Below are 23368 nucleotides of genomic sequence, written 5' to 3' on the forward strand. Positions count from 1 at the left end.
CTGTTCATTGTGCATGCTTTTGAATTCCAAACTATGTGAATGCATTACCTATTCAAAAAATAAGTTTAAATAAATGCATGCTGGCAATAAGAAACTTATTCCTAATTGCCCTTTGAACTGCATTCTGCCTTGACTTCTAACAAGGCCAACTGGGGAATAGTTTCAAAACTGGTCCTCTGAAATCACCTGCAACATACTGTTCTACATTCTTTAGACCAGCACTTGAGGAGACATGCCTGAGCATTACAGAAATAAGACGTCAAGACAAACAGGCTTGCTTTTTTCTATATCCCAAGGGTCAAAAACTCCCCTAATCCTCAAACATTTTTTTAGACAAGAAACAAGGAAAGAGCACAGACAAATAACGGCTCTTCCCTAAAATATCTGGCCGTTTTAGCAGCTTCGACCCTCTAACAGGACACTGGGTTGAAGGTGAGAGCACTAATGACACAAACTCTGCCAGGACACATGCCCAGAACACAGTGCAGAGATCAGTAATGGGCCAGCAATCCCAAAGGTCCTGAGGCTGATCTCATCTCCGCACAGAGGCTGGCTACAAAATCCTAGTTCAGAAAACCATCATGGCCTTAGACGTCCAGACAAACATACGAGTGCTCCCAAGACCACGGGTTTTCATGACTTCCTAGCAGATTCTGAGGTTAAAACTTCTTATGTAATTCCTTTAGCTCTTTATTGAGCCACTATTTTTATTAAATATCATTTAAAACTAAGCTATTGTCTCAGTTTGAAATCCACTTGGATACAGCAAGATTTGATCTGAAATCATAGTTAGGAAGTTCAGGTTTTCAGAATTTCTTACTTTGCAATGCTACTGGATCTAGCATTTCACTTTCCAAAGCCTTACAATACAAAGACATATTTCGCCAGGTCTCACATCTGGAAGATGTATATAACTGCACAGTTTTAGAGAAAGGCCTTCACAACACTATCTTCCGCTGGCTTTCTATTGATGCTTCCCTTCTGAACCAGTCCGGTGTCATGTGTGGTGGACAGTGAACGACAGACCAGAAGAAAAGGCACAGGCTCCAGAATCAGCCTGTCATAAGAATTAACAATGGCTTGGCCAGGTATTAGCCTAAGTAGGCACCTTGAAGAATTCACTGACTTCAGTTTCCTCAGGTAGAAAACAGGAAGGACAGAAACTTAGCAGGAGCAAGGTAGCCACACAGAACAGGAGCAGATGCAGCATCTCTCAGTGCTGCTTTCCTCAACCCACGACACTAACTAGGGTTGGCAGCTGCCAAAGATGCCGTCCACTCAGAGTTGGGTCCTGTGAGATCTGAAGAGCGAATTCCTGGCTGTACCCCAGTTCTTTTATTTTTGGGGCTTACATCACTTTTCAGGAGGAATTTAAGCAAAATATCCATAAACTTAATGTTTCCATATAACGGAATATTTTAGACATGGGGCTTTCCTGTTTCCTAACCCAAACCAGCCCCTGGGAGGCCACGTCCTCAGCAGAGAGAGAAAGCAGTCGGTAGACCACCCTTCTGATCGCCTTCTTGCCCACCTCCTGCTACCCATTGCCAGGAAATAATTTTTCTGACATTTCAGAGTCTAATAAACACAGAAGCAATTGCAGAATGAGTAAACTCTGAATCAGGAGACCTGGGTTTGGATCCTGGCTCTGCACTTGCTTGCTCTCTGAGCATGCTGCAATCTTGCAGAATTTAAGTTTCTTCATCTATAAAATGGGAATAAGACCATGTACCTCCCAGGGCTGTTGTCAGAATGAAATAGGATGATTTAAGTAGAAGTATATGATATATAGTGCCTGGTATATAATAACTACAAAAGTTAAAAAATGTCCTACAGATACATAGCACTTTTTACACCTTTTAGTTTAATAAGTAAATGTACATCTATGAATTTCGGACTCACAATCATCCTGTGAGACAGACAGCACAGTATTAGTGTCCCCTAGAAATCCAGGATGAAGAAAGGTCAGAATAACCTGCTTCAGGTCCAAGGGCCAGCAGTGGGGCAGAACCTAGACTGCGGGTTACTGTTCCTAGTCCAGTGTTGGTTTTACCACTCTCCTCTGTCTGAGAAATATCATCAAAATGCCTTCAGGATTGTTATTCCTAAAAGCAACAAAATTATAGTTTAAAACAAATTCTGATGATCTCTGTTTCTTCAAGAAAAAATTAATTTTATATCCTTCATATTTCTGAAAGAAGTCTCTCTCTACAGATACTGATTTTGGAAGTCTGGGCCAGGGAGCATACATTAAATCTCAACTGTTATACACATGTAGAGGCTCCCACCCCAATTAATTCTATGATTAATTATAGCATTTACTGATTTATTAGCTTTTACAACGTGGACATCCCCCCCAAAAAGCATCACTTCTTGCCATCTGTCTTATGATAAAGCAAGAGATATATATTCCTTTGGAACTGTTAGAAGTGGTGCTGAGAAGCTGGACCCATTTTTCATCTAAAAAGTTTTTAGTGATTCACAACCTCCTACCTCTGGGTCCTCAGCATCAATCTGGTTTAGGTGGATGTCTCCTGTCGTGAGCCACTGGAAAACAACATCCTGGATTTAAAAAATAAACATAGAATTAGGTACTTGGTTATCTGAGAAAGCTGAGGGCAACACTAGAGAATTACATCAACCAAGAAAAAACAGTAAGGGGAAAAAGACTAAAGCAGTGATTTGAAAAAGGGTAGCCACCCTTCTCTTGGAAATCATATGAAAACTTAAAAGTTTTCCTCACCCTAATGCCACTTTTATTATCGGAAATTTGTCATCTATTTTAGAGCACTCTAACCTCTAACCACAACCAAAATTTATTAAAACTTGTTCACAGTTCCAAAGCAATCCCTGTTTAAGGTGTTGATGACAGTCTTAAAACTGGAATATACCTAGATCCCCACAGAGTGTTTCTAGAGACACTGGAGCTTCACGTGGATTCCACAGAAACAAGAGCTGAATCAATCTCCCAACACAGCAGTTATGAGAAAGCGGAGTGGGAGCCTCTTCCTCTGGCAAGTGATTCACTGGAATCACACCCGTGTCCAGCCCTGGCACGCACTGTCTGTCATCCTTTACAGGACAGGTTTCCTTTGCACTATTCTGACAAACAACTGCAATGCTTTTACCCCATTCCCCATGTCAGTCAGTGACCAGTCCTATACATACCGCCTCCTAAATGCCACTCGTGTGGGCCAGCCCTCCCCTCATGCACACCTCCCCTTCCTTCATTCCGTCCTCCTCCCTTCTCACCTGGCTGACGCTACCAGTCTCCTAACTGGCTCCAGGCCGCCGCCTCCTTTCTCAAACGCCTGACAGAGGAGTCTTTCCAAAACACAGCTCTGACTATGCCCAAGGCTGCTGAACACCCTCCAAGGGCTCACCGTGGCTTTCTGCAGAAAGTTCAAGCTCCTGGGCTTTACGTGTGCGGCCCTGGTTGGGCTGCTCCTCACCACTTCTCCAAGGTCGGCTCCCACCCCAAGTTGAATTGGAAACGCTCACCATATCCTTCTGGATTTACTTCTCTGTCTCTCTCACTCTTTCTCAATGTACTATAAACTTATTCAAAGCAGACACTCTACCTGACTTAACTTTGTATTCTCAGTGCCTGGCATATAATGGGCTCTGAATAGCTGGTTTTAAATGAAGAGATGAACTTGGCAGTATTTTTTTAAATGACATGAAAATATACTTTCGCATTACACATTAATGTGATAAAAGAGAAAAGCTTACCATGATTTTGCTGTTTTCTTCTTTATCTAAGTATTGGTCACTAAACATGTGACACGAGCCAAGCACTGCCAGCTTCCCACCTTGGTTCTGTCAATGACAAAGCAGGGTCAGATACTCAGATCCCAAAATGCACTGCATGCATCCTGGTCTCCAAACCCTTGTCATCAGACTCATGTGAGCTACTGTCTCATATACTAATAAGGGCCAATTCTCATCAGGGTTTTAATGGTCTAGAAATACCAACTATGATAAGAACTGCATTCCAACCTGCCTCTCATTTTAGACACTTATGTATTCCTCTATTTGACTTTAACAAAAAGCACTGTGAATTGGTTCTATAGCATTTTCCCATTATCAGTTGTCTTATAAATGAAGACCGTAACCTGAAGGAGGAAAAAGATAAATCCAAAGATAATCTGTGGAGAGTTAAAGACATTTATGAGTACCAAAAAATAGTATTTAACTTAAAGATCCAAATGGAAAACTAAGCCATGAGCGTGAAAAATTCACAAAAGAGGGGCCAGCCTGGTGGCATAGTGGTTAAGTTTGCGTGCTGCGCTTCAGCGGCCTGGGATTTGCAGGTTCAGATCCCAGGTGCGGACCCATGCACCGCCTGTCAAGCCATGCTGTGGCGGCATCCCATATAAAGTAGAGAAAGATGGGCATGGATGTTAGCCCAGGGCCAATCTTCCTCAGCAAAAAAGAGGAGGATTGGCAACAGATGTTAGCTCAGGGCTAATCTTTCTCAAAAAAAAAAAAAAAAAAATTCACAAAAGAAATAACTGGTTAATATGAAAAAATTTCAATATTAGTAATTTTAAACTAATCAAAACAGTATTTTTGCCTATCAGATTAATAAATATGAAAAAATGACTACATATAGTGTTGGTCAGGTTTCAGTGAAATAAGTTCTTTCAGACATTGTTGGTGAAACTGTCAACATATGCAACAAAGCAGTCTGAAATACACAAAAAACTCTATGCACAATTTTATAGTCATAATCACAAAAAATTAGAAATAAATTCCAATGTTCAACCACAGAAAAATGGTTAAGAATAATGGAACCTCCTCCACTTGTTAAATGATGTATTAGAAAGGGTTTTCAGTAACGTGGGGAAATGCTTCCGTCATAACATGAGGTTAATAAAAAAGTATACCACAACCGCACAGCTACCCTAGTTTAAAGCCTGCGAGGCACACACACACACACACGAGGCACAAGCAAAAGTGGGGGAAATGATCGAAACGGCTGCCTGGGCTACATCAGAGCCGTGCAACGGGAGGCATTCTTTCTTCCTCCTTCATCTCTTTATTTTCCAGTTTTTCTACAGTGAGCATGTATTACTTTTGTAAGGAGAAAAACAGTACAATATTAAAATACAAAATGCAATAAGTTTTTCTATCAGCATCACATACAGGGAACAGGCACAGTTATAATTACAGGAAAGAATTACACCAAAGCCAGAGACGTCAAGAGATACACACACAAATTCCATAAATCAAACAAAATTTGCAAAACAAACTGACTTGTACCACATTATGCAAATGCTTCATAGGAAAATAATGCTATTACTATACCAAAACCATTGAAAATAGATCAGTTACCGAAAACAGGAGGTGAATTTGGTAGAATTCTGAGCTGCAATTTGAATCCACATAAGTAACTAAATACAGGAAGAGTGAAGGACTTTCCCTTCTCACTACACTCAGAGTTAGGCTTTCTTTTCTTGAATATTATCTTCTTTTCCCCACCTCATTTATTTCAAATAGATTATGGATCTTCCTTTAGTCCTTTTATTCTGTCCTGACAGATACTCTACCACTGTCTTCAGCCTTCTTTTCCAGCATTTATCTATCATTTGTTCCAATTAAACAAGAGTATGTCTACTTAAGAACTGATTTGCTCCTTCAATATTAACGAGTCTATCCCAGTAAACCAAAGACCCAGAAAGGTTCATGATAACCTCAATGAAGGCAATGGCCCTGGACAAGGAGGCAGAACCCCCCAGTGCTAGCCTGGCCTTGCTCATGGTTTCCAGGAGGATGGAGAGTGGCCTCCTCTCTGGGACCACTGGTTCATCTCACAAACTTACGAGTGACAGGCAACAACCTCTCTGAAACATTACGTTTACATAAAGCAGAACGGAAAGCCTGTGAGGAGGAGAAAATGGGCTTTAAATGGCTAGGCAATGGGCAGATGATAATCTCGTGAGTTCCAGACAAATCGCCACACTTAGTACAGAATTCTGAACCCAACAGATGCTCCATAAAAATCCACTGATAAAGCCAGGTAAAATCTCTGTGCACAAATTGAATAATTATACTTCTAGTATTAAACTACCAGAGGCCCCTAAAAATAGTCTCGTTACTTTTGTACTATAAACTGACGGCCTGTATAAACCAATTATTTCCATATCCACAATCATTTAATAATACTTCACTCTAATTTTAAAGCAATATTTCCAGCCATTTGGAAGAGGTTAACCACCATAATAGCTATATGAATTTTGTCTAAATATCATCTTTCAAACATAGCATAAACATGTATTTACTTCCTAATATAATGAGGTCAGAACTTTTAAATATGGGAGAGAAAGGTAATACCTTGGTCCCATAAAGAAAAATAGAATTGTGAGGAACTAGGGACATCTAGGTCTCTGGAGAAAAACTGGGAGGTCAGCTGGTGAATTCTATGTCTCAGTGGACAGATGAAGGTGAATTCAGCACAATATGAATTAAAAGGCAGAGGAAAAGTGGGGTCATAATGAGGGCGGCTGTGTCCTCTGGGAGCACCTGTTCCCACATTTGTGGGGCCTCCAGGATGAGAACTGGACAAGTAGTCTTCTGATATGTTTTTCTGGGATAAACTAAAATAAAAGCAGCACAATTCTGCACAATTTGGTGTCGTTTGTTAACTCAACCTTTCCCTGAATAGACCTAATGAGGGTGAGAGCCCATAGTCATACCAGGATGACAAGTTATCGTAAGAGTTATAATCCAGGTAGCCTCATGCTACAGTGGAAAAGCTTTGGATTTAGAATGTTAAGAGCTAGGTTTAGATCTTGACTCCATCAATTACTGGACAATCCACTGTTTCCCCATAAGTAAAATGCAGATCATTGAAATACTACTTCGCAAGACTGTTGTGAAGATCAATGATAAAACATATGAAACCCCTCTGGGAACAGTAAAGTAGTTTTTACTATTTCAGTAATAAGAATAACATATCCACCCATATCTAGGAAAGGCTGTACCTTCGAGTGATAGAAAGCCAGAATGGGTCTGTTAAGCGGGAAACAGACAGAGCCTGTGGACAGAACAGCCACTGCTGGTTTCATGACACTCAGTGTAGCACCAAAAGGATAGACAAAGGTGAGAGCCCTGTAAAAAATTAAATAAATATTCAAATTAAAAAAAATGAATAAAAAAATTTTTAAGATAATCTCAATGTTTCTTCAGCAATTTACCATCAAACATAAAATTTCCTCTAAGCTCTGGTTTCTTAACTCGAAAATTGGTATAACTCTAGCTACAAGTTTAATAAAGCATTTTAAGGTGAGAACGTAAATAAAAGCAAGTGTAAATGACTGTAACTGGAAGGACTAAAATAGCCCCTGTGGAGGGGAGGAAGGAGAGGGGGCCTCATCTAAGAATGGAACCAGAGAACGGCAAGTTTCGAAGATGCCGCCCAAAGGAAAAAGTGGTTCTGGAAAAGTAGGGAAAGGAGGAGCAGCCTCTGGGAGTGACAGTTCTGACAAGAAGGCTCAGGGTCCCAAAGGTGGTGGCAATGCAGTAAAGGTCAGACACATTCTGTGTGAAAAACAAGGAAGAATCATGGAAGCCATGGAAAAGTTAAAGTCTGGAATGAGATTCAATGAAGTGGCTGCACAATATAGTGAAGATAAAGCCAGGCAAGGGGGCGACTTGGGTTGGATGACCAGAGGGTCTATGGTGGGACCATTTCAAGAAGCAGCATTTGCCTTGCCTATCAGTGGGCTGGATAAGCCTGTGTTTACAGACCCTCCAGTAAAGACAAAATTTGGATATCATATTATTATGGTTGAAGGGAGAAAATAAAATTGTATGAAAGACTGAAAAAAAAAAAAAAAAAAAAGAATGGAACCAGAGGTACACGTGAACCTGCTCTGTGTAACAGTGTCTTAGAGGTAAACATCTTCCTCCTCAGAGATCTGACTGGTGCCATCTCTAAGAATTACCGCCAGTCATTAGAAGGGTGTGTTACCAGTTGAGTGCTTACATGAACAGAGGCATGCATTTACCCCACACGGGATGCTTCCACACAGCCCTGCCCTGCAGTCCCTCCTCTACTCTCCACTGTCCTAACAAAGACTCAGAGCATCCAGAGTCAGTCCGTCTGACTTGGGGCAATGTCCTCCTAGAAAGGGTGGGATGGAGAGGGTAAGGATGAGGTGCAGGCGGACCCATGCAGGAGGGGTTAGGGTTTTACTGAAAGAAAGATGGAGCTCTGCAAAGGTAGCTGTCTGAAGGAAGTGTTCTTAGAATGGAGAGAAACAGGAATCTTAAAACCAGAGCATAAAGTTAGAAACTTGGGGCAGGGTGTGGGGAGGCAGGGGGAGGGCCCATGAGGAATCCCCTATAAAGATTTTAATTTCCCTTAGACTATTAGAAAATTCTTTTTAGCTTAAGTTTAAAATTATTTCCTTCCTGTGTCAGTTTTCCCATCCCTTCAGTAAAGTCGCATCTACCCCTTTTACAAACCACATGTGAATGAGTAAGATGAGGTAGGTGAAAAGTTTGGGAAGGAGCACTCCTGGAAGAGGAAACAGATACGTAAAGGCCCTACGGTGAGAAGAAGCTTAGCATATTTAAGGAGTTGAAACAAGGTCAGTGTAGCTACAGTAGAGAGAGAAGGGAAAAGGTACATGATAAGAAATGAGGCTGAGAATCTGAGACTCTCTGAGAATGGGCCAAGATAATCTGAGATTCCAATAGGACAAAATATTTCAAAGCACGAAGCAGGACTGCTTAGCCACATCTCAGAGCCTACTAGTAAGCTGTGCTGCTTCCAGATTACGCAGCCATTTGCCCTTCAATACAATTACCAATGAAGTAATAATACAACAGCAGGTAAGACACTATGCCTTATACCTCGTAAGGTACAAGCACGTTCACAAGAATCACCTCACTGGAGTTTCCCAACAACTTTGAAAGACTAATATTGTCCCCATTACATAGAGAGGGAAACAGAAGCTGAGAGTTACTTAGCCCTGGGTCACCCTGCAAGTACGACATGAAATCAAACTTCTAACTCCTTCTAACTCCAAGTACACAGTTCTTTTACCTACACCAATGGATGAGCTGACACAAAGCTCAAGAATTAGATTGTGATTCTGGAATGTCAAAACTGTTAACTCTGTAAGTTGTCCTACATGTTTCCTCTTTATGACTTCACCCTGGTTCATAGTAAGGAAGCTCTTCCCTACTCTAAGATTATACAATATTCACCCAAATTTTCTTTTAGTACTTTTATAGTTTCATTTTTAATACTTAAATTGTTTTTTTTTGGTCAGGAAGATCAGCCCTGAGCTAACATCTGATGCCAATCCTCCTCTTTTTGCTGAGGAAGATTGGCCCTGGGCTAACATCTGTGCCCATCTTCTTCTACTTTATATGGGACGCTGCCACAGCATGGCTTGACAAGTGGTGCATTGGTGCGTGCCCAGGATCCGAACCTGCGAACCCCGGACCGCTGAAGCGGAGCGTGTGCACTTAACTGCTGCGCCACTGGGCTGGCCCAATATTTAAATTTTTAATCCATCTAAAATATATTTTTGGATGTGGTCTGAAAATGGAAATGTTTCTCCAAATAGTTAGCCAAAATTATGCCATCCATTCTCCAATAATTTAAAACGTTACAGGGCCAGCCTGTTGGCGCAGTGGTTAAGTTTGCGTGCTCCACTTCAGCGGCCCAGGGTTCACAGGTTCGGATTCCAGGCATGGACCTATGCAACGCTTATCAAGACATGCTGTGGTGGTATCCCACATACAAAATGGAGGAAGATGATCACAGATGTTAGCTCAGGGCTAATCTTCCTCAGCAAAAAGAGGAAGACTGGCAAAGGATGTTAGCTTAGGGCCGATCTTCCTCACCAAAAAAAAAAAAGTCACTTTTACTATAAACTAATGACCCCCACTTTCCATATATATTTTGAGTCTGATTCTAATTTTTTACTTATTTTTTACTTATTCTGTATTATTACCACATTATTTTAATTACTAGAGCTTTGTAGTATGCTTTAAGGAAATAAAAATGTTCAACGTCTATGGGGCAAAATACCCCGAAGTACAAAGGTAAACTGGGAAAAATATGTGCAACACATGGAGGTCAGATAAATGAATAAGAAAAGACAAACCATCAATAGAGAAATGGGCAAAAAGCAGTGAACAGGAAATTCACAGAAGAAATACAATCAGCCAATAGACTTTAGAGGCCATCCCACTCATTAACAATCAAAGAAATGCAAGTTAAAATAAAGAGGTATCATTTTCACTAGAATACTCCATGCTGGTAAGAGAGGAAAAAGGGGCATGTTCATGGGGACAGTAAGTGCTACAAACTGCCTGGCAGGTGACCTGGCAATGTATCCATTGGAAGACCTTTGACCTAGAAATTCCAATGTTGGGCCGGCCCCGTGGCTTAGCGGTTAAGTGCGTGCGCTCCACTGCTGACGGCCCGGGGTTCGGATCTCGGGTGCGCACCGACGCACCGCTTCTCCAGCCATGCTGAGGCTGCGTCCCACATACAGCAACTAGAAGGATGTGCAACTGTGATGTACAACTATCTACTGGGGCTTTGGGGAAAAAATAAATAAATTAAAAAAAAAAAAAAAGAAATTCCAATGTTAATATCCAGCCTACTAAAATATTAGCACAAGTGCACAAAAATTGTACACAAAGATGTTCACTTTGTGCTTTGTTATTCATAATAACAAATATAAAATTGTTTATAGTAACAATATGGGGCAGAAGTTAAGAATACAGGCCCTGGAGCAGACTGTCTAGGTTTGAAACTAAGTTCTGAAACTTACTAGTCAAGTGAGCTTGGGTAATTAACCTCTCCGTTATTGTGTCTATAACCTTACAGGACTGTTGTGAGGATTAAAGGAGGTAATACACACCTATCACATGGGAAGTGCTCAGTAAATGTTAGGTGGTACTATTAAAGCAAAATATTATGAACTACCTAAATGTTCAATAATAGGAGATTGGTTAGATAAATTTGGATACATTCAGTTTTATCCAGTCATTAAAATGATAAGGTACCTATCTGTATTTTTATATATGAAAAAAAAAAATCTAGAAATCTAAATACCATACTGTTAAGACTGATTATCTTCAAGGAGAGGGGCATGGATTCACAATGGAGGACTTCTACTTTCTTCCTTTTGAACTGTTCAAATTGGTTTTTTGGTGAGAATTACTTTTGGAATCAAAATGAAAACTCTTCATTTTGGGGAAAAAACCCTTCAAAATGACAAATACATCCTCTTCAGGTGGTCTCAGAAAACACACTCACTGAGCATTGTTTCCACTGCTCTCCTCATCAATGATTCCAGGCACAGCCTTCCCTGCAGCTCGGCTAATTTCCCTTGAAGAAAAAAATTAAAATCTAGTAAACAAGAAAATTTGGGAATTTCACACTCCATTCATTAACACTAAGTATGACCTAGATGCAAGGACTTCGCAGACTTGTTCAAGGTACAATTCTTAAAAATTAAATAAAGGTACACCTACAAACCTCCTCCTCTTTTGGGAAGCTTGCAAAAGTGAACATGAAAATAATGATCAGTTCCTCTTTTGAGTCCTGAGGGAAGGGTCCATATACTAGACCCACATTCTAGTCCCGTGTTCTAGACTCTGCATCGTCAGACCCAGCAGAGTGCCTGGCATACAGCAAGTTCAAGTGTGGAATGAATCCTTTTGAGTACAGGGAAACGTTCACAGAGGTCCCCTGATTTGCCCCTCATGCATTCATTTCGCACTTCCTCAAAGCCCCCAATTTATGTTTTAGGATCCAGTGGATCAGAAAAAACTGACTTCATCCCAGGCTCCAGGGGTGGAGAACATGATCTAGCTGTGCCATCAGGGCATTCTATGCCCTCCGCCACAGCGACCAGTTCGGGATGGGCATGTGGCCTAGGCCAGCTCAAACAGAGCAAGCCTCAGGACTACTCTTGCTGGTAATGCTGGGACCCACGTGTGCTCTCTCAACCTGGATGATGTGGCCTGTGGATATGAATTTGGGAACTGTTAACTATTCAGTCAACACACAGGAGAGCAGAGCCAAGAGAACTGCAGACAAATGGAACTGGAGCCCTGAGGACATCACGAATCTTTCAGTCCATCCATATCCACAGCCTGCCCTATTTCTGGGCTTTTCAATCACACGAATCAATCAAGTCTCTATTGTTAAATCCCATTTGAACAGCGTTTTCTGTTGCTTGCTACTGAATGTATTTTGACTGACAAAAAGGTGAATGTCGAGTAAGGTTTCAAAAGATGGGAGGAATATAATTTGATAGATGAGGAGTAATATAATAAAATAAATTATAATACAACAAAACAAAAAGGCGAGAAAGGAAGAAGCGCCAGGGAAAAGAATGTGTGAGAAGAGAGGAGGGAAGACTCATGTAGAAAGATGAGTCATTTGAAAAGACATTTCTGTTTGCAACACACTTACCTGTTCAAGACCCCATTGGAAACCAGAGCTTCTTTAGGATGGAAATACTTATAATACACATTTCTAACCACAGCATCTTTAAGGGGAAAAGAGAAGAAGGTACATTTTACATAACAGAAATAAGTTTTATATTACAGACACATAAAACTTTGATCTGAAAGGAACCCCAAACTCTGTTCCAATCCCTCTCATTTTATAAATGGAAGAGGCCTAGGCCCAGAAGGTTCAGACTGCCCGTGAGGCCAGAATGCTGCACCATGTACCCCCACAGCCCAGGGCTTTTTCTATTGTACTATTAGGCCCAGAGGGCTACAATATGAACAACAAATAGGAAATTATTGCCTCTATTAAAATAATAAATAATAATAATTACCATTATTAACCATGATTCCATATTCTTCCAGGAGAAAGTTAATATTGGTGTCAAATCTGGATTCCCCACCCTCTCCTAGCATCACAAGGATATCTCCACCGCCATCAAGGTGCTTCTTCAGGACTTCAAACTGCGCAAAGGAGAAAAACAATCTAGGAATGTACCCAATACTAGAAACAAGACCTTTACTAGCTGAAAATAAACACTTCAAATCCATAAAGGCACTTCAATATAAATGCATATAAGATAATATAAAATTTACTCTCTGTGTAAAATTTCCAAGCTTGTCTTTAAGCATAAGCTCCAAAATACTCAAAATGGATTGACATTTTCCAAGCTAACTATCTGGACAGCAAACCAAGAGTGGACAACTATTAGCTGAAGGAAGCTCACAGGTCTCCTCAAATCAGCAGCATCCTCGGGCTCTACCTACTAGATGCCAGGTGTACCTACCCTCTCCAGACAACCAAAAATGTCTCCAGACATTACCATTATGTCCCCAGGGGAGGGGGAGCAAAATCACCCCTGGCTGAGAACTGCTGATCTAGACCATGCTTTCTCCTCACTGCCAGCCAAGGATATCAGGAGGAAGGCGTTTCATACCACCCCCAGGGAGGACTCTGTTCAAGTCACTGACTGATCAAGCCACAGTGAGAAATGCATGTCGTCTGCTTATCTCTTGGGGAGCTCTCTCTTGCTTTCACAAAGCTGGGGAGGGCAGAAAAATCCAGGGGTGATCCTGTTGACCCAGCCTGAGAAAACCTGGGGCGGGTGGTCTAGACAAACAGCCTCTCAACTTCTTTAAGCACACCATCAGAAAAAACGTGAACATGCACTCCAATATGTATATAAAGTATGTATTTATATAATTATAAAACATATTCCCCAAAAGGAAATTTTTTAAGGATAATAAAGATATGAATAATAACTATGATTTCCTTTTGGCACCCCAGTTCATCACATGCATCCCACTTTGGAAACCACTGGTCCAGCACGGACCAGAGTGGCTACAGCAAGGCCCCACTTGCTCTTGCACACTCCCTAGATTTCCTTCTCCCCTCCAACTCCCTAAATATAAAAAACATAGTGCAACAATTAACACCATCAAGAGGGCTTGCTCCCAAATGAGACATAACTTCACAGATCCTGGACTCTGCACAATAGACTTTCCTGGTTCATGGTGATTCTATATACTTATTTAGCCTTTGTTTCAAAACGTTAAATATAAAAGTGTTCTAGTGTATGTATGCTCAAGCATTAACAAACTGAAATACATATATTCTTCTAGTGTATATCTGCACAAACATTTATAATTTGAAGCATACAAATTATTTTATAAATCATGTTCCTTTAATTTCTTTACATTACAGTTAGGACATTGACTTTTTATTTAAATGGTGGTGGGTTATATTATCAATTCAAGGTAATGAAGGTGGTATTTATAACATAGGTGGACGTTGGTCTGACCGAGTTGGGAAGCATGGTCGGGGACAACTGGAGGTGACTGAAAACCACCACCAAGCAAGCATGATGAGCCAATGTCGTAGAGGTGGGAAACGGGGGAAGACTCTGAATTCAGCCTAGTTTCTAGCTTCATTCTATCATCTAACATCAGACATACGATGTCTGTTCCATCACAGAAGTTTCTGGAGGACATCATCAAAGAGGGATCATATAGTCCTTGAGGGGTGAACCGACCCCTTTACTAGGCCTAAAAGGCCAGTAGCAGTGATCTCCACCCTGGAGGAAGACCTCTGCTGACCACTAGGATCAGCCCACTGGAAGAATAAAAATGCAAAGGAATACTGGTTTTTAGAAAGAAGGTAAAGCTTTTCTCCCTTTCCTTCCTACCTCACTCCAACTCTAGAGAGAAGGTGTGGTACCAGGGACTGGTCTGGTAAGAGCACATTTTATTAGGCTAATTTAGCTCTTTGGAACCAAATCTGCCTCTCAAAGGACTCCCATATTTTGGAAGTCACTGCCTTGCATCCTTGAGAGCTTTAAGTAAGGCTTGGCCTGGCACTCACCCCTCTTAGGAAAAGGGCCAGATACTGGTCTCGGAGCCTCTTTCTGGATGCTCTGGCTTTCCTGAGGCTGCTTGCTCCCCTGTGGACCTCCTCCCCTGGCCTCACCCAAGGTAAGGGCAGGACACCTTGGACGGCCTCCGTCTAAGGACCACACCGGCCCCACCCTGCCTCGACCTCCCTACTCCCGACAACGCTCCCTGAACACCAAGGCACTTCCAAGTTTCAGTGAGAAAGGCTCTTGCTTTATTCTGGGTTTTTTGTTTTTTAATTGTGGTAAAATACACATAACATAAAATTTACCATCTTAACCATTTTTAAAAGGGTACAGTTCAGTGGTGTTAAGTACATTCACACTGCTGTGCAACCAACCTCCAGAATTCATCTTGCAAAACTAAAACTCTACCCCATCAAACAATAACTCCCCATTTCGCTCCTCCCCCATCCCCTGGCAACTACCATTCTAACTCTCCCTCTCTGAATCCGACTACTCTAGGTACATCACATAAATAAAATCATAAAGTATTTTTCTTTTTCATTTAGCATAACGTCCTCAACATTTATCCATGTTGTAGCATGTGTCAGAATTACCTTTCTTTTTAAGGCTGAATAATAATTCATCGTATATATATACCACATTTTGTTCATCCATTCATCTGCTGGTGGACATCTGGGTTGCTTCCACTTTTTGGCTATCATGAATAGTGCTGCTATAAATATGGGTATGCAAATATCTTTTCCAGATCCTACTTTCAATACTTTTGGATATATATCCAGTAGTGGGATTGCTGGATGATAATTCTATTTTTAATTTTTTGAGGAACTGCCATCCTGTTTTCCACAGAGGCTGCACCATTTTACATCCCACCAGCAGTGCACAAGGGCTCCAATTTCTCCACATCCTTGCCAACACTTGTTATTTATGTTCTCTGGACTTTACATTTATCACTCTTTGTCTATTCCATGAAACAGAATAAAAACCAGCTTAATTTTTAATGGAATTTTCCTATTTTCAAAGCAAAAATATGGCAAAGAAGTATGGCTGATATTTAATGAGCCTGCACTATGTGTCTGGCACCTTACATGCCTTATCTCAGTGCATCATCACAGCTACTCCATGAGGAAGAGAGAGATGAAGTGATTACCTTAAGGCCACATGGTAAGTGGTGAAGAGGGATTTAAATCTAGGCTTGCAGAGTCCATGCTCCTAACCATCTCAATATATTTCTTTACGGATATTTCTTACCTCAGCTGCAGTAAATTTTTCCCTTGGCCCAGCTGTAATCCACAGTTTTACCCCAATTAGCTTCTCAGATGTAATTTCATCTTTTAAGCTGGAAATATGATTTTAAAAGCAAGTGTTAGATCCATAATTTAAGCCAATTTATGAATTATTTTAGCCTCTAGACTGTATGGAACCAGAGGCTACACAGGCGCAGCAAAGAAGGGATTTAGAGGTACCTGGTCCAGCCTTTCTCCCAAAGTTGAGAATCCCTCCTATAGGCCGGCCCCACAATCATTGGCCTCTGCTCAAATACTTCTTATAAGCCAGGGTGTACAAATTAAACAATGCTAGAGCACAAAGAGTCCTCCAACTACTAATTCAATCACCTCTACCATTACCTTGTATGATTACCTACCTTTAATTATTAAGAAAAACCATACACACACACGCACGCACATGCACACACACACACACACACACACACACACACACAAAGACAGAGAGAGATTCTTTTTTCCTTTCCCTAAACTGAAGTATTGACCCAAGTTAAAATAGGAGAAAGCCTTTAATCTCTTAAAAAGTTGTATATGGGGCCGGCCCCGTGGCTTAGCGGTTAAGTGCATGTGCTCCACACTGGCGGCCTGGGTTCGGATCCCGGGCGCGCAACGACACACTGCTTCTCCGGCCATGCTGAGGTGGCGTCCCACATACAGCAACTAGCAGGATGTGCAACTATGACATACAACTATCTACTGGGGCTTTGGAGGAAAAAAAGGAGGAGGATTGGCAATAGATGTTAGCTCAGAGCCAGTCTTCCTCAGCAAAAAGAGGAGGATTAGCATGGATGTTAACTCAGGGCTGATCTTCCTCACAAAAAAAGAAAAAAAAAAAGTTGTATATGTATAATTAGAATAATTTTTTTTTAATTTTATTTATTTATTTATTTTTCCCCCAAAGCCCCAGTAGATAGTTGTATGTCATAGCTGCACATCCTTCTAGTTGCTGTACGTGGGACGGCGCCTCGGCATGGCCGGAGAAGCGGTGCGTCGGTGCGCACCCAGGATTCGAACCCGGGCCGCTAGCAGCAGAGCACACGCACTCAACTGCTAAGCCATGGGGCTGGCCCTAGAATAATTTTTTGATTTGAGATTTGGGGGACAACTTAACAATATGCTAACTGCCACTTATTGAAAGAGATGTTTTTTTTGTGTGTGTGTGAGGAGATCAGCCCTGTGCTAACATCCGCCAATCCTCCTCTTTTTTTGCTGAGGAAGATGGCCCTGGGCTAACATCTGTGCCCATCTTCCTCCACTTTATATGGGACGCCGCCACAGCATGGCTTGCCAAGCAGTGCGTCGGTGCGCGCCCGGGATCCGAACCAGCGAACCCCGGGCCGCCGCAGCGGAGCGCGCGCACTTAACCGCTTGTGCCACCGGGCCGGCCCCTAATGTTTTAATAATTTATTTACTTCTGAACGATCTTTAAATTGAGCTCCTCCCACCAGAACAATCTATCTTACATAAGAAAATAAAAACTTTTCAGTGTTACCAGCAGGCTATTATTATCACTTAGAAGGGAAAATAATACACATGGTCACCTCTGAATCTTCCAATTACTCCGAAGTCTTTTCTGCATGGATTTATAGCCATTGTTGGTGGTAAATAATTCTTTTTTGTATGCATTGAAAAGAATGGTGCTCCGAAGCTCTTTCTCCATGGTTACCTCACGGAAAAAAGAAGGAATCAGAAAAAGGGAAACAATAAACAATATTGCAAAAGAAAGACCCCAAAAGGAATAAATAGTCTACTTCTTCTAATTTATCAAGAAAAGGTATACAGCTGCAATCTAGCTATGAAATCCCCACAATTCTCAAAGGTCAAGAGTGAAATGGGGCCGGCCCCGTGGCTTAGCAGTTAAGTGCACACGCTCCACTACTGGCGGCCTGGGTTCGGATCCTGAGCGTGCACCCACGCGCTGCTTCTCTGGCCATGCTGAGGCCGCGTCCCACATACAGCAACCAGAAAGATGTGCAACTATGACATACAACTATCTACTGGGGCTTTGGAGAAAAAAAGGAGGAGGATTGGCAACAGATGTTAGCTCAGGGTTGATCTTCCTCACTAAAAAAAAAGAGAGTGAAATGAATAATCACAGCTGCAGAAACCTAGGCCAACCCTGGCTTTTGCCTCCTGTCTCTCGCCCTGGCCTTTCCACCAGACACTCCTATGGCCCTGCCCTGCAATCACCCTACCCTTGTGGGGAGACCATGTTTCCCAACTGATTCTTCACTGCTAACTACTATTAAGTGTGGGGTATAGTCTTCTAGATTCTTTTTATACATATGTTAACTTATAGTTTTATTTAAGAAATAAGATCTTACCATATGCACTACTCTGCAACACATTATTTTCACCTAACCTTGTATCTTTCACATCTTTCCATGTCTGTACATATGGATTTACCACATTTTTTTAAACTGCTGCACAATATTCCATTTAATGGATGTACCATAATTGATTTAACCAGTCATATACTGATTGACATCTGTTTTTTTCCCAAAATTTTTGCTAGTAAAACAATGCTACAAACATCATCCTTGAACGTTTTGTGCACTTTGCCTATTTGTAAATTCCTACCTGTTGAAGAGCTAAGTAAATTATCTCCATGTTCCCCTCCAAAACTTATTTCCACTAACACTAATACATTGCTGTTTCTACAAAATCCTATTTCCAGTCTTTTTCACCTTTGCTAATAAGATAGGCCAGAAAAATCCCCTCATTATTGTTTTAATTTGCACTTTGAAATGAGATGGCCATCTTTCACAGTGTATATTGGCCACTTATATTTCTTCTGATTTTCTTGTTCATATGCTCTACTCATTTTTCTATTGGATTTAATATTTTTCTAATTGACCATTAAACAAATACGTCCAGAAGTTTGTTTTTACACTTAATTTCTGGTGGCTTTTTGGTTTGATTTGGTTGAATTCTGCAGGCCATACAAAAGATTTTAAATTTGTAGAGTCAAAAGCATTAATCTTTTGCTTTCTGGCTTCTGGATTGCATGACATATTTAGGAGAGTTTTTGCCATGCTAAGATTATAAATACATCCAACAATGCTTTCTTCTAGTACTTTTGTGATGTCGTTTTTTAAGATTTAAATTTTGGACAATTTGGAATTTATTTTGGTGCTCAAAATGAACTTCGTTATTGTTCTTTTTGAATTACTAGAAAGTTGCCTGACACTAATCCATCTTTTCAATGCTGATTTGAAATACCACCTTGACTATATAATAAATCCCTATAAATGTTTGGATCTTACTCTGAATTGTATTATGTTTTATCTGCCTGTAAGTTCCTGTTCAGTTCCATACTATTTTAATTACTATAGCTGTATACTATGTTATAATATCTGGTGGTGTTGAAGAGCTAATCCCCCTTATTATCATTAATTTTTAGAAATTTCCTGGCTAGTCTCACATATTTATTCTTCCAGTGGAACTTCAAAATCATTGTGTCATGTTAAAAAAAAAATCACCCATGATCCCACCACAGCTATCTTTTCAGGCTCCATTCCACCCATGCGCATGCTTGTTTTCACCGTGTGTACACACAGTATTGTATTCTGCTTTCTCCTGTTTTCTGAAAGAAAAGTCTTTGTGATTAGGTTAGTGGTTGCATGATCTATTGCATGGTTATCCCATAATGAACTCAACTACTGCCTTCACGGGCATCTTTTCAATTTTTCGCCATCATAGGTACTACTATAATTTATATATTTCTGCTTTTGCCATTAATTATTTTTTGCCGTAGGGCAGATTCTTAAGAGCAAGATACCTAGGAAAAGGGGATGAGACTAAGACGTTACGATTCCTTGTCTAAGGCTCTTGCATACTCAGCAGGACGACCAAAAATCTCCCAGGTGGAGGCAACGGAGATTCGAGCCCCGTCTGAGGTCGAGGATCCGGGCCTATATCTGCGCCGCCGGTTTACTTTACCCCAGCGGAACTCGATTTCCCCTAAGACTGGCCCAGAGGCCCCGAGGACAGTCGGGCGAGGCCCTTGCCAGCTCCACGGCCGCCGCAACACCCTGGCCGGCCCATCACCGTCGGAGCCCTTCTTACCTGAGGCCCAGTGACCACCATCTTCACCTGACGCCGCCCAGCATCCCCGCCAAGTATCCAAGGTCGCTTAGCAACGTAGAGGCGAAGCGGCGCACCGGGAAGCCGTGGACCGCGGGGAGGATCTATCTGACGTGATGACGACAGAACGGAAGACGCCATTGCACCTTGACCGACAGGGGTGGTGTGGATAGGGGCGGGGCCAATGTGGGACTGTACCATTATATTGAATGAGGGGTGGATCCAAACAGAACGTGGATTAATTTAGGCCAAACATAAACCCATTTAATTTTCTCCTTTAATATCAAGTATTATTATTAAACACTGATAAAAATGGTAGGTCCCAAGGGCCCAAGCTTCGCTCCATCCCGAGAGAGGAGCATAGTGAAAGCTTCCGGCAGGAGGGTGGGGAACGCCGCGGCCTCGACCCCGTGAGCGCAGGCGCGGAGCGGCAGGGCCGGCGGAGGGCAGGGGGTGGGGCTTCGCCGCTGACTCTAGGGCGGCGGGGAGTGTAGGGCACGCGGGACTGGCGGCTGGATGCGTGATGTGGGAGGGCTTGGGCGCTCTGGGAGGCCAGGAGGTCTTCCTGGAGGACGGAGGGCAGGTTTAGTGGTGAGGATGGTAACAAGTGAGAGTTCTTTGTCTTTGATTAGCTCCGCGTGTCTGAGAGCCACAGTGCCAGGCCCAGGAGATGGCGGTGAACCTGCCTTTTAGGCGTCCCCAGGTGGGGAGTTACACCTGGCCAGATCCTAGAAAAAAGTAAAAATATAAACTGTGTGAAGAGAGCTGTGAGGGGCAGGAGGTGGGGAGAAAGGCGCCCCCAATGAGCAAAGATGCGAAAGAAGTGTGGTATTCATTAAGGCAAGGGCTGGGGAAGGGCGTTCAGGGCAGAAGGAACTGCTTATGCGAAATAACCCGCCGTGAAAATGAGAAACCAGGCGCCGGTGACCAAAAACAGGCCACCCTTCTCAGAGGGGAGCGCTCCGTGCCTGCCCTGAGAGAGTGTGGACTTGTGGGCAACGCTGCCGCCTGGCTGAGTCAAACCCTGGAGAGCAGAGACATCTGACGGTCTTGGTTTACATTTATATTTGTTACCATCTTCAACACGTATAGAGTAGTAGGAGTTTTAGGATCTCAAAATGCACACACAACTCTTGTTGCCTTTTCACAACTGCTGTCACTGCAAAGTTAAAAAGTGGAGGATGATGGTGAATTCTCTTCCTAGGGAGGCTGTATTTTGGTGCAAAATTGGATGAATAGCATCTGCAGTTAGGGATAAAAATGGAAGTGATGTATTCCCACTGGAGAGAGAGTAGGCTGTGCCACCTGAGGGTTGGGACTGGTCTTGGGATCCTTCTGCCTGATGTGCAGTCAGTGTTTGCTAGAAGACCAAGAGTACCTGCCCAGAGCACTTCTCCCGCTGTTGGAGGCAGTAGAAAGAGCAAGAGTTTTAAAATCAGCTGCCACCAAGTTCATTTCCTGGCTGTGCCATGTACCAGCTGGGTGACCTTGGGCAAGTTGCTTAATATCTCTGAGGGAACGTTTCTTATCTGTAAAGTGAGGTTAATAATTTCTAAATGCTGGCTTACTGTGAGGATTGTAGATAATGCGCATAAAACTCAGAATGTGCTCAGTAGACATAGGCATAGCATGATCAATTCAATAGCATGATTTTTCGTCATTTTTATTTTCTATCCTAGTGAAAATGTTGTGATCTTACAGTCTTCGAACAGGTAGAACCACTTTGTGTTTCACAATCCATAGCAAATTGTGTACTTTTAACAATATTATTACGTTTCTGACAATTACACTCTTCTGCTTTTTGTTTTGGGAAGTTGGGGGAATTTTGGCCTCTCCCTCATCATGGCCCACATTTGTTAATTAACAGACAGATTGTTTCTGTCCGAGTTCTCAGCACATGCCGAAGGGTAACAGTAGCTCTTCCTGACCCAGCTTCCATCTCCAGTAGGTCAGTGTCAGTGTTGTTGGTGTGTTTGCCATGGTCTTCCAGCTTCATCCTCTATAATTCCTGGGGCAGGGGCTGGTAAACAAAAATGGGGGGAAAGAGTGGCACTGAGTTAAGAGGAAAAGGCAATAAAATCCCTAGCACACACTGATGTTAAGAAAGTTCCCCTCTTGTCCACAAACCTGAAAGCTGATAAGACCACCCTGAAGTAGGTGAGGAACCACAGGTTTGTGAAAAAGAAACCACTTTTCCCTGAAATAAGGCAGCATGATCCATCCTACAAGGGCAGGGTGTCCTGAATTCACGAGGTGTTCTGTGCACACATTCTGTCCAGTCAGAATCACTTTTAGAAATGACTAATCTTGAACACATGGACCTCCATAGGTGGCCAGGAAGCTCTGGTCACCAAGCCTGCACCAGCCTCCAGCCCTGTTTAAGGCCTGAGCTCCCCATGGCCTTAGACCTGCCAAACATACTAGGGCATGTGAGGTGGAGCACAGCATGAATGTGGCAGCCAGGCTCCGATCATGAGTGTCCCGTTGAATGTCTTCTCTTCAAGATCCCATTTCCCACCACCTAGCTTTTTCCAGCCAATTCATGACTTGGCTCTCATTAGATTTTTTTTTTTTGGTGAGGAAGATTTGCCCTGAGCTAACATCTCTTGCCGATCTTCCTCCTTTTGTAGGTGAACTGCCACCACAGCATGGCAACTAACAGACGAGTAGCTCAGGTCCACACTCAGGAACCGAACCCCGGGCTGCTGAAGCGGACAACACCGAACTTAACCACTAGGCCACTGGGGCTGGCCTTCATTAGATATTTTGACAGTCATTCTGCTTGCACCTAACAGCCAGAGTGAGGGGCAGACCAGCATAAATGTTACATGTGAGAGTTTCTATGGCTCCAGTTCCCAGTTCTGGCCTTTATTAGCTATGTGACCTTCAGACAAGAAACAACTTCTGTGACCTTGTAAAAAGGCAATAGTGATATTTCCATAGCTACCACAGGAAAGAGAGCTCCCAGTCCCTCCCTTGAGTCAACATCTGGCACAGGTGCATCTCTGGACCACATCCCTGGCCCTAGCTGCAGGGGAGGCTGGGAAAGTCAGTATCTAGCATTTCCAGCTCCAGTGTAAGTGGAGGTAGTTATTGCCCTTCATCAAGGCTCATAAATTAGGAGAGTCCCTGAATATAGGACGGGGTTCA

The 23368-nt window shown here is 42.3% G+C and overlaps 2 protein-coding genes across 3 annotated transcripts in view; one reads left to right on the forward strand and one right to left on the reverse strand.

Moving 5' to 3' along the window:
* IFT52 (intraflagellar transport 52) overlaps positions 1-20312 on the reverse strand; it is a 31569-nt gene extending 11257 nt beyond the window's left edge. The window contains exons 1-9 of one of the 2 annotated variants that reach the window (XM_058562668.1): positions 20201-20312; positions 17674-17798; positions 16098-16185; positions 12828-12957; positions 12455-12530; positions 11291-11362; positions 6987-7113; positions 3733-3819; positions 2494-2562 (exon numbers count right to left, since the gene is read on the reverse strand). In XM_058562668.1, the coding sequence (XP_058418651.1) occupies positions 2494-2562; positions 3733-3819; positions 6987-7113; positions 11291-11362; positions 12455-12530; positions 12828-12957; positions 16098-16185; positions 17674-17798; positions 20201-20221 (795 nt within the window). In that variant the 5' untranslated portion in view covers positions 20222-20312. Of the gene's footprint in view, positions 1-2493; positions 2563-3732; positions 3820-6986; positions 7114-11290; positions 11364-12454; positions 12531-12827; positions 12958-16097; positions 16186-17673; positions 17799-20200 lie in introns of those variants that run through there. The other variant, XM_058562669.1, reaches the window with a different exon arrangement.
* Positions 7402-7828, forward strand: LOC131418427 (peptidyl-prolyl cis-trans isomerase NIMA-interacting 4). The gene has a single exon (XM_058562670.1). It carries the CDS (start codon positions 7414-7416, stop codon positions 7807-7809), a length of 396 nt encoding a protein of 131 aa, XP_058418653.1. The 5' UTR covers positions 7402-7413; the 3' UTR covers positions 7810-7828.
* Positions 20313-23368: the final 3056 nt, after the last annotated feature.

This window comes from Diceros bicornis, chromosome 19 (genome assembly GCF_020826845.1).
Source record: "Diceros bicornis minor isolate mBicDic1 chromosome 19, mDicBic1.mat.cur, whole genome shotgun sequence".
NCBI lineage: Eukaryota > Metazoa > Chordata > Mammalia > Perissodactyla > Rhinocerotidae > Diceros > Diceros bicornis.

Coding starts and splice junctions, on each gene's coding strand:
- LOC131418427 (XM_058562670.1), top strand. CDS start 7,414: ATGCCGCCCAAAGGAAAAAGTGGTTCTGGAAAAGTAGGGAAAGGAGGA.